Source organism: Pseudopipra pipra, chromosome 3, assembly GCF_036250125.1.
Source record: "Pseudopipra pipra isolate bDixPip1 chromosome 3, bDixPip1.hap1, whole genome shotgun sequence".
Taxonomy (NCBI): Eukaryota; Metazoa; Chordata; class Aves; order Passeriformes; family Pipridae; genus Pseudopipra; species Pseudopipra pipra.
The window spans coordinates 15,739,897-15,759,338 of NC_087551.1; the positions used below are offsets into that span (position 1 = coordinate 15,739,897).

Sequence of the window (19,442 nt, forward strand, 5' to 3'; positions counted from 1 at the left end):
ATACCATAGTTACTCTTAATTTCATGCTTGCAATAGAGATTGAAGGTAAACACATGATTTGCAATAGTCCTGTACATTAACTGCACTACAGAGAATCTGTTAGCTATACATAATCATGAGTTCATGTTACAAACTTGTAGATCACTCCTGGAGAAACTCTGTGTCTCGCATGCAATGTTCAGTTTGCTGCAGCATCCTTAGGGCAGCACTGGAATCCTTCAGCAGCAGCTGCAGTGTTTAGGTAGGATTGTGTTTGCAATGAGCCTCCTGATGACCACAGCCTCGGTCAAAGCTGGAGAGATGCAGTGGTAGGATGCCAGCTCATGTACCACATCCTCAAGGGAGCCTGGTTTGGGGGAAAGATGCTTTGGCTGACTCCATGTCCAGCTAGCACACGTTGTGCTGAAGTGAAGTGTTGCCCCATGTGCTGATGCAAATTCCACAGAATTTGGTGCCTGGGGGATATACATAAATACTTACTCTAACTCCCCGTTATGGATGCCAGGAAATTTCAGCATGAAGCCATACACAGATAAACTGATTGTAGTAGCTGAGGAGAAGCTGTCCTCCCACTCTGTTCCATGTTCATCTACAAAGCTCCATTTAGTCATGCAAAGTGCCAGTTTTCTGCTGTCATGTTTCAGGTTTGTTTCTGTCTGGGTGGTTACAGCCAGCAGAACAAGCCAGCCTAAAATGTATGCAAAAATGCATTTGTATTCTTATGCAGCAGGGAGAGAACTACACTTCTGATGAGGGAGAAGACTAACCTGCAGAGTTAGCCCTGCTGATGATCTTTGCAGTATCTCCCCGATGATTTTCCAACTTGATGGGGAGATGGTGCATCTGCCTGTGTGATTACCGGGTGGATCAGTTGGCACCTCCCAGCTGTTCACTATGGGTGTGGCTGCTTTGCCACCTCAAGGTCACAAACCCCTGACCATCCAAAACACCTATTCACTGCGAGCTTCTCTATATTCAACATCCCACCTTAAACATAACAATTAAGGTTTCCTTGTGTCTGTGACATAAAATGGCACTGACCTTAGTGAAAGATGGTTGTGAATAAGGCACTGGACTAAAACTCAGGAGTTAGTATGCAGAGGGGTCCCTTATGCAACAGAAGATGAGCCTCAGTTCCCCATTCATGAAGGTGGGCAGTTAAAAATCCTGTGTGAAAGTGAAATGGCCAGACACCACCATGATGAAAGCTGTAGGAAAAAATTAAACTATTCCTAACAAAATATGATACAAAGGGCTTTTTCCTCTTGAATCTTATTCTATACGGAAGTTGTATCTGAAAACATGTCAAATAAAACTAAAACTACATTAATTAAAAATTGCAACTTAATCATGATGATATATTAGTTAGGTAAGAAAGATCCAGTAATTTCTGAAACTGTATTCAAGAGGATGCTGTAAAAGCTTAGGAATAATTGACTGTAAATAACTTGTGCTTTTATTAAGAAGAATCTGCCTAGACTCTTCAGTGAAATTACAACATACCCTCAAGCTGTATAACTCAGAAAAAATTATAATACATTTTTTGGGAGAACAGGATTTTCTAGGGTGGCTTTCTTTAATTAAAAAAAAAACCAAACAAACCAAAACCCAAATGTGTCCTTGGATGACTCAGGATTTATAATGTTGTTTGATTGGGCTATTGCAAAACTACTCTAATCAGGATTAAGCCTTGTACCCTGGAAACTAGAGGTGATAAGATTATCTGATCATCAAGGGTGATTTAGAAGATCAAAACCTTTTTGAGTGAGTAAGATCCCTAATTTTATTCCTTTAAAAGAGGTTATTTTGTTTTAACTTGTATTTGACCTTATTCTCTCCCTGCATATTGATAAATACCTAATGTACAGATGTTGCTTTGCTGACACCATTGTTGTTATTTGCAATAATATTCAATTGGTTCAGGGTTTTACCTTCCCCTGAGAAAAGTCACAACAGCCCCTTTTTACACGAACTGTGATGCCGCCTGAATAAATAACATATTGAATAATGATCCCTTATGATAGTTTTTGAACTCATCTATCTAAACAGTGAAAAAAAGGACTTGGCTACAGGCCTGGTCGTTATCAACTAAATTTGCCTCAGACTCACCCGGCTACAAAGTGTTTCTTTTGTTCCGTGTAGATCTTTGAGTTAAACCATGGAATGAAAAGAGAAGCAGCTGGCTGGTGTTTCATTAGATTGTTGGGGCCAGTTGGGGGTTTTTGATGCAATGCCATCATATATTCTCCTTGCAAGAGAAGATGAAGCCACATTTTGTAGTCTTGGGTAAGGCTGCTTCTTCCCTCTGGGGCCTCTGGCCTTGCTCATTCCTCTACCTTTGGAAGGGGCTTCTGCTGTCAGTCCCTCTGCAGCCCCTGGCCCACGATGTAGAGGTCAGGGTGGGAAGTGGATCTGTTGGAGTCTTTGATTTCGGGAGCAGAAGAGTTGTTCCAACAATCACTTGCTTTTCTAGGGCTCTCCTCCAAGCTGTGGAAGGAAAGATGCTTAATTTAAGAGGCTAATGAATAGTGACTTTAAAACAGTGCTGATTAGACCATGTTAACCCACAAAGCAAAATGGTGCACAGTACTATGTCATTCCCTGTCTCCTCCTGAATACACACTCTTTATGTGCACCACCCAGATTTTATTCTTGTCGTGCCAAAGGCACTATACTGCTCTCTCTCTCCCAAACTTCTCTTGGGAAACAAGTATTTTATATGTTGAACAGGGGATCGATGTGAAACTGGGTTCTCTTGCAGATAGGGACAGATTTCAATGAAGTGTCTTGTTCCAGACTGCTGGAGGAAAGGAAAGGTCTTACCTTTGATATACATCTGCTTAATGTGGTTACAGTGATTTCTGAGCACACCAGCACGACTGTGGGAGGGGAATTCTGGTAGGATAAATCTGCCACTGAAGACAGGAGAACTGAGACATAGAATGTGCAAATGATGTTCCTGAGGTTGCACTGGCACTCTCTGGGGGTTCAAGGACTTTATGTATCAAGACTGATTAGAGCAGTGAAGCTAGTCAAGAGTACCTATGTGCCTTCGTGCTGAAATGTGTCCTGTGTTGCTGTAGCTAATTAAAGTGGTTTAAACTCAACATGGGGAAATATTTCAGAGCTACCTGGGAATCATTACTGTATTTTAAGTATATAAACTGCAAAACTGTACTAGCTTTCAACTACAGACAAGCTATTACATCCCTGTTCTGACTGCTAGGACTTTATTTTCGAACTGCTGAGTGAAGAGATTTGGGATACATGTCCAGTTGTGAAATTAATCCAGATTCAAATATCCCCTAGTTGCAGAAGGTCTCACTTGGGCTCCTTGCTTTGGAACTGATTCAGTCAACCCAATCCATCTTCAAGTTCTCTTTGAACATTATCTTAAAGGCAACAGTATTTAATCTTCTCTTTCTGCTCTACCTCTTGGGAGAGGAGCAGTCCCAATGAAATACTATTTTGTTTAAGTGCATACACAGAAATTGTATTACAGATTAACAGAATTTCTGTGAGCAGAGCAACTGTACATGTTATGCCTTACTGAGATGTCAATAACTACTGATTGCTGTCAAATGACCAAGCTTAGAAACCAGCACAGTTAGCTCAGTCTATCCATCCACAGGCTGTCCAAATAGGAACAGGCTGTACTGACTTGAGAACCTGAAACTGAAACTCTTGTCAGATACCCTAAGACTAAACCCAAAAGTTCTAGCTCCAGTCCTAGTTAGGGCTGATGACGTTTTAAGACCTGATGTTCCTTGGACCATGGGACAAGCAGAAGATATGCTTGGAAAAAGAGTGGGTTCTGCCTTCTAGGAGAGCAGTGAGTGTGCAGGAAACATGCAAATCTACGCACAATGCCAACATTTAATGCCCAGCAATGCCAGCTGGCAAAATGAGATAGAAGTTACCTCTTTTTTTTTTTTTTTGGCATGTTTCTACTAAAATGGGGTGTGTGGGCAGGGGGGACTGAGCTGCCTCTTGTTGCTTGTAGAAGCTCCTGCCAGATTATCTTTGGCAATTTACTTCTCAGCAAACTGATGTTTTAATTTGGTATGGGAAAGGTGGAGGGATATATCCTACAGTTTGTGAGGAGGGGAGAAACAGGCTAACCCATTGATTTTCAAAACGTTTTACCTATAAAAGATTGTGACTCTGTCTCCCCTCTCTTCTGCTAATGAAGCTGCTAGTAACACAGAAAAATAACACAGAAAGCCCCCCCACAGACCAAAAAAAGGCACTGTTTTATATTTTGAAAGGAGAGATAGAGCAAGGGAAGGAATGAAGGAAAGGAGACTGACAGCTGGGTGGGAATGGCTTGTGAATTTGAGACTAGATGTAGATATTGCTAGAATGAGGAGGTTTAGGTTTAGGTTTAGACATTTTGAATTTTCCCTCTGTTAGCTGGATGAATTACAAAGCAAAGAAAGTCCTGGCTGCTTAGTGAACTTGGAGGACAAAGTTGAAACAGAGTGTGGTGGTTGGTCTATCAGAGCAGGGCTGAACATCTGCACATGGGGATGTGGTGCTCACCTCTGTGGCAACTATTCCGGTCCTCAGCAGGATGACAGGACCAGCAGTGATGTGAGGAGCTTTTGGAGCTTTTGCCATGTGTTCATTCCTAAAATAGTCCTTCTCTGCCCATCAGCACATTTGCTGTGATATTCAGATCAGGCCATTCAATGCAAGGTCTGTAAAAGTTTACTCCATGCAGCTTATTTTAGTTGTAAGAAAACACGGAGTTGTGAATTGCATCTTAAATCAGTGTATATGGTAATTAATGGCCTAAATTTCCCTTTTGCTTATGTTGATATAAATTTGGTCTAACTCAGTAGTACTACTGTTGATGTTCATTGGTATAAATGATAAGATGAATTTGGCTTAGGATATATTTTTTTCTTCCAAAATGCTAGCATATCAGACTACTAGGATATATGACTTATTTCATGAAAGGGATGATTTTATTTACAGTGGGTTTTTTTATATTATTCACTGTTCTCTGACAGACTATGATAGAAAGATAATACACCCCATTGAAGCATAAATTAGCTAACAATTTACCATAGACAAATTTTGAAATGGATCCATAAAACTGCCAGGGCTTTTGTATTGCAAGGTTTGACATAAAGCCTCTTTTGAAAACATTTATTTCTGCTGGCAGGCACTGGAGTAGATAAAGCTGACTTCACACAGTACATAGGAATAAGAGAAAACCCAGGAAACACTGTGCAAGAATTTTAGGAAATATTCAAATGTCAGACTATGATGCAATATTAAAACTGGAACCGCAAAATAGTTTGCATTTCCCAATGTTTTTTGCATGCTTTGTTCAGCACATTCCTCTGCCTTCAGTGTGGGAAACTTGGTCCTTATTCAGTCTCTGGGGAGGGAATGCCTGGATGTCCACTGTCTGTGACTGTCCCTGCTTGTAATGCACTGAGTGCTTGTGCACCTCCAAGTGCAGTTTGATCCTGTTAGGGTTGATCTTCCAATCCCTACTCACAGGAATGATTCATGTGATTTCAGCTCTTCTGTGGCAAGAGCAAAAATACTGATCATGTGAGGAAAGGTTACCGGAGAAGCTTAAAGCTTAATTGACTTACACGTCCTAAGATGCTAAGAAACTAGAATAACAACACTGTACTTCCAGGCTAATCACTGAGTTACACTGATCTTTGAGTATTCCCAAATACACATTTGTTTCCTGGATGGCTTTATGATTTTTATTTATTCTTTTTTTAGATGGTAGACAATATTTAAAGCTAAGCCCATTTTTTTTAAAAAAAGACCACCAATTGTTGCAAACATGGAATCGACATGTGTTGATGCTTCGATTTCTTTAAACTGACTTTCTCAGAGCAATGAATGCCTCGTAGCCATGGGAGTTTTTCCACTTGGAAAACTGAGCTTGGGCTGTGGACCCATCAGACCTGAAATTGGCACCTAGATCTGGAAGTGCGCACACGAAGCTCGAAATTTCAAGCTATAATTCTGTCCGCACAGATCCTTGCCTACATATTATCTGTCTGTCATTCTTGCCAGCTATCTTGAAACATCCTCACACGGGTTTCAGCTGAACAGTTTACTGGATTAGAGGCTGATGGTAGAACAATACCCCTCCTCTTGGTCCAAGCTGATCTTCTCATGAATATTTATGTCTATAACCTGAGGGTTGCTTCAGAGCTTTTAAGAATTGGATGTCAATGTCAATCCCCACACAAATAAGGAGAGTTCTGTGCTGTGACACCAACACTGAATTTACCCTGAGGTGCCTGTCACAGCCGATGTGTAACTGCAAGGCTTGAGCAAGCCATGGAAAGTTAACTCTTCCCTTTTTTTCAGACTAGTAGTCTACTAAAATCTGAGAGAAAATAGAAAAGAATATTTGATTGTGATCTAGTAACTACAGTGCTGTCTTTGCCCAGCCATCTGTTCTGCACATAAACAGGGAACTTTTCTGAGAAGTCTCTTAACGACACTCAATTCCCACTGGGAGTTTACAAAGCCGACACAGTGCTATATATCAGCTTTTCTGGTCTGAAGCGGAAAGTTTCTTACCTTGCTTGGTGAAGTGTGGGTTCGCTGCCAGCTGTTAGAGAAGCTGGAGGATGAAACTGGACCCCTGGTCGGCGGTCAGAGAAACTTCTCCTTACAAATGGCTGAGGGTTGGCGGTGGTCAGGGACAGCTTTCTGGTCCGGTCTCCAGGCTGCCGGAAAAGCAGACTGCTCTTTTGGGAATGTGATGAAGCTTCAGGCTGGCTGGTTACCTCAGCAGTGGGTTTGGTGGGTGCCGGTGGAGGTCTGGCTTCAAATAACGAGGAGGTGGCCGGGCAAAATATTGAACGGACATTACTGGCCCTCTTGGAGGAGGGGAGCTGGTGCTCGTCCCCAGCATCCAGCCCAGCTCTTGGCCCCTTGGAGGAACGAGATGGGGAGGCTGGGGGGGAGGGAGTGGTGAGGAATGGAGGGGGGCTTGCATCTCGGCGGGAGGCTGGGGAGCCCCCCAGACGGTGTGGTGCTGGTGAGCTTTGCTTGTGCCCCACAGGAGGGCTGAGGGGTTTTCGATGGGTTGGCGGAGAGGGCATCTTCTTCTGCGAGGGTGGGCTGGGCATCCTGGGACTAGAGGGAGGACTGGGCTTCCTCTGCATGGTGGGTGAGCTTGGTTGCACATTACTAAAAGCCTGCAGAGAGTGTCTGTGGTGTGCTGGGGGGCTGAAAATCCGTTTCTCAGTTGGTGACGAAGGGGGAGTTCTCGTTGGGGAGACCCTCCTGGCAAATGGTGAGCCTTTTTCATTTCTCCTGAGTGAATCTGGAGAGCTGTGCTTCTGGGACAGCACTGAAGTCGCAGGTGAATTGGGCTCTTTGCTCTCTGAGCTGTCGCTGTGTGGTTTTGAAACCCCACTGGGGTTTTGAAGAGGAATAATTTTATGGGTTTGCTTGTATAAATCCGCAGCCTCTTTTCTCTGGGTTTCTAATATCTCCTCCTGGCTAGGGATGTGCACGTTGGTAGGGTTCAACTCCAGAGAGTACCTTGGCAGTTTCTCATCCCCTGACCTGGTAGTCTTTAGACCTTTATTAGTCATCGCACTGGGGCCGCCGATATTTTTACTTGGCAGTAAGTCAATGGACTGAAGGGAGGCTTTAATTTTTGGGGAAACTTGTGATCTCTTATTAGTATGAAATTCTGTTTTGGTGGGCTTTTTGGCATCTTCTGAAGAGTTTTCTTCTATTCTTGCAGTTTCTTCAGGCTCAGATAAGTTTTCAGAAGAAGTGTCCCTTAACATTTCAGGTGGTGGTGGTGGCAGGTTCTCAGTGTCTTCATCAGTCTCTTCCTTCATGTCCATCTTGCTTAATTCTGCAGGCGGTGCAGGAGGAAAGGCGTTTGGAAAGCTAGAAGAAGCATCTTTGGTGTTTGAAGTGTTTGCGTCTTCTACCGGTGAAATACGATGCTTAAGATTTAAAGGTGCCAGGCCTCTCTGAAAGGGAATGGTGGGTGGGGCGACTGGAAGTCCAAATTTTCTGATGCACTTTATTGGTCCTAAAGATCTTAGAGGTGCAGCTTTTACAAGGTTGTCCGTAGGACTGAATGTTTCAATAAGCTTTTTGACAGACTGCCGGGGAACACAGCTGCTGCCACTGAGCATTTGTGCTCCAGGAGGCTCATTTTCTTTGCCTCCTGACATCTCCTGGGTGGGCACAGTAGCATTTAAAGGCTTCATGCTTCTTTTTGCATCCAGCTGAGGGTCAGGATTTTGATCAAATGTGAACAAAGGGACTTTATCCTGATTAGGCAGGATGCTGAAATTTTTTGAGAGTCCTGCCTTCAGTTTGCGAGAGGACCTAGATGTAAGTTGCTCATCCTGCAAATAAGCAGCTGTTCTTGATTTCCAAAGCTCTGGGTTGCTAGCTGTATCCTTTCCATAAAACATTTTCAGCCTTTTGCTGAGCTCTTTTTGAGTTCTCTGAAGCTCTAGAAGGGTTGGGTCCTCTGCCTGGCTTCTGAGGGACTCCTCTGACCTGGACCGTCGTTGTTTCCCAAACGTTTTCTGACTGCCTGTTGCTGTACTGGGCCTTTTTGCTAGGACTGCTCTTCCACTCTCATCCTCTGTCCATTCTTTACGCCTGGATTTAGCTGGGACGAACTTGATTTTTTCACTGATGGCATCTTTCATCTTCAGAATAATTTCTTCTGTATCCACATTCTCCGTCCTCTTGATGGACTGCCTATGTGTGCTATCAGTGATTGCAGGTGAAGACAGGGGCCTCCTTGGCAGACCATCCTTCCCCACTTCTGATGAACTTGTGTCATCATCATCCTCCCCCAGGGTGCTCCCTTCATCATCATCGTCATCATCATCATCCTCATCAGAAAGAAAATCTCTTGATTCATAGATTTTGAAATGTTCACCTTCCTGAGTAGAATCAGACTGGAAGGAGTTGTAGGAATGGCTTTTGCTCAAGCTGGCATGTTGGGGCATGGTAGAAGTGCCTTCTGGTACTCTATCCTGGGAAGAAGTCACTTCCTTGTTTTGCATGGAAGAATGAAACATGCCTTTAAAATGCCTTTCAAGTGCACAGTCGTGGGATGCAGCTGTGCCTGGTGACACTGTCCCATCATTCATGCCCCCCACTGTTCTGGCATGCTTTTGGGATGGAGGTCCGTGTCCATAAGAATCACTTGTTTGTCCTCCATGCTGGCTGAGAGCACTGAACTCTTTGAGGGATTCATTGTCCACACCAATGCCACTGTCCTCCGAACAGAGAGTCCTGTCCTCACCATGGGACTGAGAGCAACCCACAGTTGAGGCTTCAAGCAGCCTTACCGTCCGCAGCAGGTGCTCATCAAAGCTTTGCTTGGCTTTCAGTTTGCCTTCCAAGTTGCTTGCAGCAGAGTGCAGGTAGCTGCATGTCTCCTGCAGGGCATTGGAGGTGAGGGAGGCCAGCATCCCGCTCACTAACTGCATTTTATTGACCGTGTACTGCAGTAGTTGTTGCAGAAGATCAGGGTGCTCCTTCAAATCGTCTTTTTCTGCTGGCCACACCAGATTCCCACCTACATCTTTGAGGAGATTTTCCCCATCGTTGGCAATTTCTTCCAAGAGTTGGTTGATTTCATCGAAGCGAAGCATGAGAAAGCTTATCATCTGCTGTAGGAAGAGCTGAGTTTGGGTAGCCTGGCTGGCCATGTGCAGTATAGTTTCATACTTGGAGAGGTTGGGATTTAAGTAGGCATATGCACTCTGGTGAGCCTTAACGAGCGGTTCTGGGAAATCTACCTTCTTCTCTGCCTCGCATGGGGCCAAAATGGACTTTTCTTTACTTCTGCTAGGTCGACCTTGCTTTGCCAGCTTATTTTTTGGCTTCTTTCCTTTCTTTGGGATTTGCTTTGCGTTGCTTTCGTTCTTGTCATCCCAAACAAAAGCTGCTGGTTCTGATTCACAGGAGGTTTGCTTTCTGATCTGTATGGACTCAGCGATGTGCTTTTGAGACTCAATCAGTTCAGACATAATGACTTCAGCATCTGTTGCTGTCCTCTCAATTTTCTTGTCTTCCCTGGGAATCTGAGAATCTGAATGAGCCTTGGAAGATAACTGTAAATTATCATTTTTGTCCTGCTCTGATAGTTTATCTTCCTCTTCTTCCAGGTAGTCATTCCTCTGGATCCCATATTGGCGTAATTCATCAATATTGTAGCAAGAAGAACCTTTAACCAGCAGAGGGATTCCCTTATCTCTCGGATCAATTGGCAAAACACTTTTGGGTTTATTCAAAGCCTTAAGACCACTTCTTGAAGCAGTACTAGCAATCTCGTTGTGAGAAGGTGTGCAGCCCATCCTTTCTTCGTCTTTATTTTTGATTAAAAATCAAGATGAACTAGCAAAAACACAAGAAAGAGTCAAACTCACTGTTTCATCCTGAACTTCACACTGGCCTGTTTCTCAGGAGTTTTCTATCATGATCCCAGTTTTGTTTTCAATTTTGATTGTTGTTTGCCTTGAAATCTCATATACTTATTGCACAGTATCTGCTCTTGAAGTTGTGCGCTGTTCCATTGTATATTCCGACATCGGTTTTCTTCTTTGATTCCAAAAAGGAGTGTGAAAGCTGTGCTGGATTTAGAGCTAATGGATTAAGAGGACTTGCGTACCTCACTTCTGTCTTGACAGATGTCCACTGCAAATAAGATTTTAAGCTCATTAGGGTAAGCAGGTGCCAGCCAGTCAGCACCCGAGTTGTATTTATAAAGGTAGATTTTTTTCTGCACTGTACTGGGGGGCAAAAGGACTTGGTACATTTCCCTCCTTCTTTCCCTTGTTGCAAAAGCATAACATACAATTGAATGCAGAGATCCAAAGGAAGAGACTGTATTTTGAAGCCTTTTTGAAGGGAAGCTATTTGAACATGGCATGTAAATGCCATTAGATGCTCCTTAACGAGGAGAAGGGTGACACTGACCAAGGATGTGCCCACTGGAGAGTAAAAGACAGAAAATCAAATAGCTTATAGATGCATGTTAAGACTTCTGCCTTGAGGGTATTCAAAATTTTCCCCTACTTAGAAGTGACAAGCTGTTTACTTTTTCCTTCTAAGACTCCTAAATAAATTTTGATTTTTTTTCCCCTCCTCTTAGGTGATCATTCTTGGAAATTATTTTTTTCTCTTCTAGATAGCTTCTCAACCTGAAAATCCTAACTACCCAACAACAGTATTTGTAGAATAAATTTTGCATATGTTGTTAAGATGGTGTCTGAGTCTAGTGGATCTACACTGTGTATTTTCAGATTAAAATAAAAATAAAATGATTTTTTTTCCCTTTCTCTAACTGTCTTAGGATAAAATCTGAAGTCACAAAAGTGACTTGTGTAACTTTATTTTTCATCTGCCAGGGCTTAGTTGTTTCAAATGCAAGACTTTACAGGTTAAAAGTCTTAAGAAAAAAAAAATTAAAAATATAGACCCATTTCTGAAAAAAAAGAGAAGAAGGGAAGGGAAGGTTTGGGAAGGGAAGGTTTGGGAAGGTTTGGGAAAGGGAAAGGGAAAGGGAAAGGGAAAGGGAAAGGGAAAGGGAAAGGGAAAGGGAAAGGGAAAGGGAAAGGGAAAGGGAAAGAAAAGAAAAGAAAAGAAAAGAAAAGAAAAGAAAAGAAAAGAAAAGAAAAGAAAAGAAAAGAAAAGAAAAGAAAAGAAAAGAAAAGAAAAGAGAAGAGAAGAGAAGAGAAGAGAAGAGAAGAGAAGAGAAGAGAAGAGAAGAGAAGAGAAGAGAAGAGAAGAGAAGAGAAGAGAAGAGAAGAGAAGAGAAGAGAAGAGAAGAGAAGAGAAGAGAAGAGAAGAGAAGAGAAGAGAAGAGAAGAGAAGAGAAAAGAAAAGAAAAGAAAAGAAAAGAAAAGAAAAGAAAAGAAAAGAAAAGAAAAGAAAAGAAAAGAAAAGAAAAGAAAAGAAAAGAAAAGAGAAAGGGAAGGCAAGGCAAGGCAAGGGAAGGCAAGGCAAGGCAAGGCAAGGCAAGGGAAGGCAAGGCAAGGCAAGGCAAGGCAAGGGAAGGCAAGGGAAGGCAAGGCAAGGCAAGGCAAGGGAAGGCAAGGGAAGGGAAGGGAAGGCAAGGGAAGGCAAGGGAAGGCAAGGCAAGGGAAGGCAAGGGAAGGCAAGGCAAGGGAAGGCAAGGCAAGGGAAGGCAAGGCAAGGCAAGGGAAGGCAAGGCAAGGGAAGGCAAGGCAAGGCAAGGCAAGGGAAGGCAAGGCAAGGGAAGGCAAGGCAAAGCAAGGCAAGGGAAGGCAAGGGAAGGGAAGGGAAGGCAAGGCAAGGGAAGGGAAGGCAAGGGAAGGGAAGGCAAGGCAAGGGAAGGCAAGGGAAGGGAAGGGAAGGGAAGGGAAGGGAAGGGAAGGGAAGGGAAGGGAAGGGAAGGGAAGGGAAGGGAAGGGAAGGGAAGGGAAGGGAAGGGAAGGCAAGGGAAGGCAAGGCAAGGGAAGGCAAGGCAAGGCAAGGGAAGGCAAGGCAAGGCAAGGCAAGGCAAGGGAAGGCAAGGCAAGGCAAGGGAAGGCAAGGCAAGGCAAGGCAAGGCAAGGCAAGGCAAGGCAAGGGAAGGCAAGGGAAGGCAAGGCAAGGCAAGGCAAGGCAAGGCAAGGCAAGGCAAGGCAAGGCAAGGCAAGAGAAAAGAGAAAAAAAGGAAAAAAAAGGAGAAAAGAAAAGAACCTGTTCTTTGAATGACTTGTGAGGTCAGGACAGAATAATACCTCTCTGAAAAACAAACTAGAGATGTCAAAGTAGGAATTGGATGAAGCAGAAGACACTTGTCTTTTCCAAGTATTTATTTATAAAGGGTAGTATGTGGATGAGGCCATAATAGTAATCACCCCCAACTTACCTCTTCACTACTCAAACTGACCTAAATGGATTTGTTTTTTTATTTCCAGATACAGCCTTTCTACAGAAGGCGTCCATTTCTCAGTGTTGCAGGCTTATGGACAACAGTGGCCAACTCTAATGCTGGCTGGAAATCTGCTGCTTCTCTCCAGCAATGGGATTTCTGACTGCGTGGTCATGGGTATCTTGTCCAATTCCCAAAAATCTTTACATGCTGCCAAGCCTATTAAACATTCTCAGACTTTAAAGAGCTGCTTACATGATTCATTCCTTGGGGCTGAACTGCAGTAGCTGAATATCTGCTTGGAAAGTTGTTATTCTCTGTAGCCTGATTGTTCAAATCTCTTTTGCTTTTCATCAGGGGCAGAAAAATTACCTTGTTTTACAGGGAAGAAGGCATTACATTGATTCCCAGGAAAATTTTAAAAACTTTGTGTGCTGCTCTCTAAAGTAATTTTTCTGGAACACATGAATTGAACTTAATATACATGATAACATAGTCATTTTCCTCAAGGCTTTTCTGGAAAGCATCAGGTAATTTACCTCTTGACTCTGCTTCTTGCCAGTCATTTAGCTGCTCTGGCTGCTTCTGTGTCTCCCTACAATGCATTTTCTACAAAGTGATCCCAACTCTTTTTGCTTTCCCTTTTAGGCATGTATCTCATGTGTTCAAGTGGAGAAATGGAGCAGATTTAGGCAGCTGCTTCATCCTAGTGATCCTAATGGTCAGGATGCTGTAGCCCTCCAAAATAAGTCAAGGAAAATAGTAGAACAAGCAAATAGCCTTAATGCCCTTCTACTGTTTACATTGGGACTTCAGAGACATCTTTATATAGCTGCTTAATACTTGTGCTATGAAAACTCTTTTGTCTTTTCTTCAAAAAACAGCTTCAACAGCTCCATTGTTCACACTGGGAATTTTGACAATCAACTCATTGTGAGTTGGTAATTTTATTTGGGAAGTTCTTTTTTGTCCCTTTTCCCTTGATCAGTCATGTTATTTTTGTTTGGTTTTTTTTCTTGTTATTTTCACACCATGCATTAACATCTTATAGGGGATAAATGCATGGTTAAAAAAATTCAGAATCCTGGTTTATGCTTATTTATTATGCAGTCATTTATTGTTTTAAATATTACTAGTAAAAAAATATTATTTTTATTGTCTATTTATTATTAAATTGAGATCCAGCCTCATAGAAAATGCATTTTAACAAGGCATCGGTTTTATCCTAACTCTAATTGCCGTTTGCATATATATACAATATGACTAATGTTGTGTCAGCTTTGTTAGCTTCTGTGAGAGAGCAGGATCCTTGATGTGCCTGCTTCCAACCGCTTACGTAGCTGCATTTTTCTCATCAATTTTCTTATTACCAAGCAGTTATATATTTCTTTGCACTTCTGAGGAACTGTAGAAAAACCTCAATGAGAAATGCTAAAGAAAATTCTTTATCACATGGTCTTACAACAAAGAGAAGACAAAATAGGAAATGCACATAAACACTTATACCCGCTCTTAAAAATTTAAGGTTTGTATTTGTGGATGAGGGCTCACTGAGGAATTATGGAGCGCTTGGGTGATAACAACATAACAACAACTTTAAAGAGCTATTTTGCTCTCAAAGAAACATGCTTTATCTTCTTTTGTGTGAGCAAATTGAATATAACCAGGGAGCTGTTCATATTGCTGGCCTAGATATCACTAAGTAAATAAAAAATACTTGCTTTTTATTTCAGCTTCTCCTGCAGAGCTGACACTGTTTTGGGAGATGGAGTAGATTCTCTCCTTTCTGTAATTGCTAACAGAGATACTTATGAAGCTTCATCTTGTTTCCCCTAGTGGAAACCTGTTGACAATGGTAAGGAGTAGAAATATCATGGTTTGGAGGAAATCTAGTTGAAAAGAAGTAAATAAAACAAGTGAGTATACACAGAGCCTTTATTAGTGGTGATGGTGCAAGTAAAAGAAAAATTCATCTCTGTTCTGGGTCAACGATAAACTTCTCAGGTTGTTTTCCCTTTTTTTTTTTAAATTTTTTAAAAAATTTCTGATTTCTAAGTAAATTGCTACAGACTGATTGCATGAGTCAATAAATGTGACCTCAATGTTTTCAAAAACCTGTTTTGCAAAAACAAACCCATTTTTTTTAACAGTGGCAGGACAATAGAAATAAAAAGTTGTTGAAAACAGGTAGGCCAGTGGTTTCCTTCTTCAGCAAAAATACTTTATAAAGGAATTAATGGAGGAAAAAATATAAGAAGAAAATTAAAGAGGATCGGTTTGGGGGGTTTGCCTGCACAGGGCTGTTGGTACACACAGGTGACCCAAAGGAGTCGAGAAAAATTGTATGACCACTGTCAGCAGTAGTTTTGTGAGATGTATTTACATTTGCCTGTTATTTCTGGAATGTGTGTTCTGGTCACTTAATCATAGTTTCTCTTTGTTAAACTACCCATGGGTATTAAAAGCTTGCTATCTGCCATAACTAACACATTTACTGCTGTTCTCAGTGGTTAAGACAGTTTCTCCCAAAAGACAACAGTTAGGACCAAGAATTGTGTGGAACAGCCTAAAATTTTAAGTTTAGATTTCCAGGCTTATGCAAATCTAGAAAATTAAAATGGAAGGGTCCCACTAGCCTAGGCAGCAGTTACAGCGGTTCACACGAGTGAAAGCAGGTTTGTGGTTGTGGAGCAATTTCAAGGAAAGCAAGTTCCTTTCAGGTGAGGGATTAGCAATTTAACAGGCAGGCAGTGGCTTCTGTCATTTCTAGTGGAAAGTGGTAGTGTTGATTTGGGATCTCGAAGTGAGGCCCAGGTAATTTGTATTCCTGAAAAACATCCCAAGATGCTCCAGACAAGATGCAGCTCTTGAACCTTATGCCTTTTTCAGTTCTCAATGGGTTCCCTCACCTAAAGCATCTCAGGGTCTCCCTGGAAAATGAGATAAAACACAGAATTCCTCCTGCCTTCCTTTCACAGAATGTCTCAAACCACAGTGTGTGCACTGATAGTTGTGTGAAACCACCTCAAACCCACAGGCAGCTTGGAGCGTGGCAACTGTTGCCTGGCAGCAGGGAGTTGTGGGACGCCCATCCTGGTGTGATCCTGATACACGTGTGTGTGGAGCAGACATTTACTCTGGAGAGAAGATGATCTCCTTTCACCGCCTGGGCACTAAGGAGAGTGGCTCTTGATGAAGTGCTAGGCTCGGGGCTGTGGGTCCAGAAGCAGTGGATGTGACTTGAGGAGATGGGACTTGGCCCACCCAGCAGGAGCCGAAAAGGGCAGTTTACAGAGTGGGGTGCTGGCTGATGTCTAGAAGGAGGAAGGGTGGAATGTCCTTCGGGAAATAATGGGATAGGCTTGAAGGGCTGGAAGGGCTGACAGTGACCAGTAACCTTTTCTGTAGGAGAGAAGCAAGTGCATACACAGCTTCCTTGTTTCATATCCAGCTCTGGGGTATCCCCTGAAGTATCCACTGTTTTTGAACATGCCTGCTGTCCTGTAGCTGCACTGAACCTGGTATGTAAGCGTGCTCACTGTCAGAACCTCTCTGCTGCCCTAATCCTTTCTCTACAGTGGCTCTACCTGAAGCTGCAATGTCTTTCTAAGCCATTTAAATGATTGCTTTCCTCAGACATGTATGTTTGTGAAGACGAAAGAACCGGCTAGTAATGCCCTATATCTGCCCAAAGGAGAAACCAGAAATGAAATAATATTTTAGTTAATATAGGCTTGTTGCTCACAAGCATTGTTTCCTCATCTTCCTCCTGAGGTGGTCAGAGCTGGCACAGCCCATTGTTTTGAGTTCTCCAGGTGCTCAGCAACTTTGCTGCCCATGGCAGGACCAAATGAGTCAGACAGGATAGACTGAATTGACTTATTTTTACTCATATCCTGGCATGTAAGTGTGGCTGAAAAAGATATTGTGCTAAGGTACAGAATGAGATTTAAATATTTTTTTTTAATTTCCATTGCAGGACCCAGGGGTGGAAATCAGGACAGGCAGGGGTTTTGTCAGGCAGTGATGTCTCTTTTCCAATTGCAGCACTAAGTCACAGGACTCACTCTGAGCTAAAATATTTGGAGTTGTGCTTTACTGGTCCAATCAGAAAGGTGGTCAAGAGCCTGAGATGCTTTGTTAGGTCCTTGCTTTAATTTTCTAGCATAAAAATATTCACAGAGAGTTTTGTCCTCATATTCAACACTACCTTTAAATTCACACCCCATTTTCTGTGGTTTATGGCAGATGGCAACTATATCCTCTGTTTCAGCTTTCATTCTGCTGCATTAAACAAGCCATGCTCTGGTAACCTCCTAAAATAGGTTGTTCTTTTCCTTGACTGTGCTAACAAATCATCTCTAGACACACTAGATTGGCTGCCACTCACTGAAGAAGGGTGGTCACAGCCGCACACGATTTCTCAAGGAGGTGGCAGGGCCTGCTGGCACAAACACTTCCCTGACACAACTCTCCAGTTGCATGTCCTAAGATAAATGTTTGGGTTTTGTGCCACTGCATCATATCGGTAATGATGCTCATTGCGTAGCTGTCGACTACAACTGCATCCTTCACTTCCATACAATGATCCCATATATCAGTCTTATCAGTTCATTCCTTCTTAACAGCAATTCTTTCCTTTTCTTTTTTTTTGTCTCATCAGTTTGCTGGTTTTTTCCTGCCAAAGTCATTAAAGGAAAATATGAAACAAAGATTAGTTCCAAGAATAATATTCCAAGATCTCATCAGTAACCTTCCTCAGCTCAGTACTTTGCATTCAGCTCTACCTAGCACTGTTTCCCCTGTGCTTGTGCTTTACCTCCACTCAAGTTGTCCTAAATTCTAGCCTTCTCCAGTATTGCTAATAATTTCCATTTCAGGCACTTCACTAAATTCCATTATTCAGAATCAGCAATAAAACATTTCCTTTGCCCAGAGCATCACACATCTCAAAAACCGCAAACATCAACTGCCAGTATTAAGCTCACATTTGATCTTGTTTACATCCTTGTCTTTAGAAAAAGAGTTTGAAGTATAACCCAAGTACTTTTGAGGTGAAAATAGCAGGCCTCCATTTTCCTGGAATACAATTTTTTCTTTGCCTTTTCCGAAGTATGGAACATTTCTAAGAAGGGGAAGAATTGTCTTAGCCTTTTTTTCCTAGCCATCTGGTGTCACGTTTACTCTCACAAATGCGATTTCATGCTCACCTTCTTCTAGTGTCTGGGATCTGAGAGAGCTTGCAACTCTTGACCTTTTGAGTAGTTCACTTGAGGTAATTTCCATTTGTCATTACTATTACTTGTCCTCTCCCCCTCCCTTTATCATTGGGAAAACAACAACAAAAACCAGATTCTAAACATCAGTTATATTTACTTAATAGTGACCCACGTTGAGCATAAAAATACAGCAGGATTCGGCTGAGCTTTTATCCAGGTCAAACTCCCCTCAAGCAGCCTGGGCTCAAGTGGTATGAAGATGGGTTTACCACTGCACGGGTTTCCCGGAGATTACCGATCTTTGGATTTAGATCCTTATTAGGTTTTACAGCACGGGATAAGCACGCTTTGAAAAGCTTTCTCGGGGAGCTGCTCCTTTCGTCCCTCCAACTGGTTAATGGAATAACTGGGGAGTCCAAATTCCTGAGCTGTGTGCTGAAATGTGCCACTTTGGCCCTCGTGCCTTGGCGCGGGGGGGAGTGCGCTGACACGGCGCGGCGGGAAGGGCGCTGTCTCTCCTCGCTGCCGCATCCCTGTTTCCCCCAGGCAGAGCAGGGATGCGCATCCCACTCCAGCGCCGCCCGTCCCGCACCTGCCCCGCGCTGCCGCTCCCGCCCCGCCGCCCGCGCGGGGGCGTGGCCGAGAGGGAAGGGGTGGGGCGATGCGGGCGGTCCTGGCCGCCGATTGGCCGAGGAGGTGGAAAAGGGGCGTGTCCCCCGCGCGGTGGGCGGGCCCGCGGCCGCGCTCGGCTCCCTGGGCTGCGGGCGCGGGAGGCCCCGGCAGCGCCCGCTGCGCTCGGCCGAGAGCAGGTAGGGCTGGGAGAAGGGACGGGGCCGGCGCCTTGCGGGGCTCCACCGGTGCTTCCCCGGTGCTTCCCGCCCTCCCTCGGCGCGCAGTGGGGGCGGGGTGGCGGCGCAGGGGCAGCCGCAGCGGGCGGGCCGCGGCCGGCCTGGCCCCCCCCGCCCCGCCCGCCCGGCTGCGGAGCACGGGCCGGGGGTGCTGCGGCCCCGGGAGTTTTAACTGGAAGCCCCTCCCGGCCCCCTGGGATTCGTTGTGAGACCCCCCCGCGTTGTGAGCGGTGCGTGCCCGTCCGCTGGGGGAGGTGACGCGGGGGGCTCCGAGCGAGCAGAGCCGGCCTGGAGAGCTGCAGAACCTGAGCGCCCTGAATCCTCCAGCTTGTCAAAACGCTGGTGCAGCGGAGGGCCACGAAGATGGTCAGGGGACTGGAGCATCTCTCTCGTGAGGAGAGACTGCGGCGGCTGGGCCTGCTTAGTTTGGAGAAGACCGAGGGGGGAACTCATTAATGCATATAAATACCTCAAAGGCAGGTGCGGAGAGGACGGTGCCAGACTTTT

At 43.9% G+C, this 19,442-nt stretch overlaps 2 protein-coding genes across 3 annotated transcripts in view; one reads left to right on the top strand and one right to left on the bottom strand.

Moving 5' to 3' along the window:
* Window positions 1-2,357: 2,357 nt before the first annotated feature.
* On the bottom strand, window positions 2,358-10,343 carry PCARE (photoreceptor cilium actin regulator). The gene is made up of 2 exons (XM_064651269.1): window positions 6,568-10,343; window positions 2,358-2,487 (listed from the first exon to the last, which is right to left on the bottom strand). The coding sequence occupies exons 1-2, from the start codon at window positions 10,341-10,343 to the stop codon at window positions 2,358-2,360; spliced, it is 3,906 nt and encodes a 1,301-aa protein (XP_064507339.1).
* Window positions 10,344-18,809: 8,466 nt separating this feature from the next.
* The window catches only part of CLIP4 (CAP-Gly domain containing linker protein family member 4), a 32,789-nt gene continuing 32,156 nt past the window's right edge, over window positions 18,810-19,442 (top strand). Inside the window, exon 1 of one of the 2 annotated variants that reach the window (XM_064648003.1) lies at window positions 18,810-18,896. The gene's annotated coding sequence lies outside the window, so the exon portion shown is untranslated. The remainder of the gene's footprint in view (window positions 18,897-19,442) is intronic. The other variant, XM_064648002.1, reaches the window with a different exon arrangement.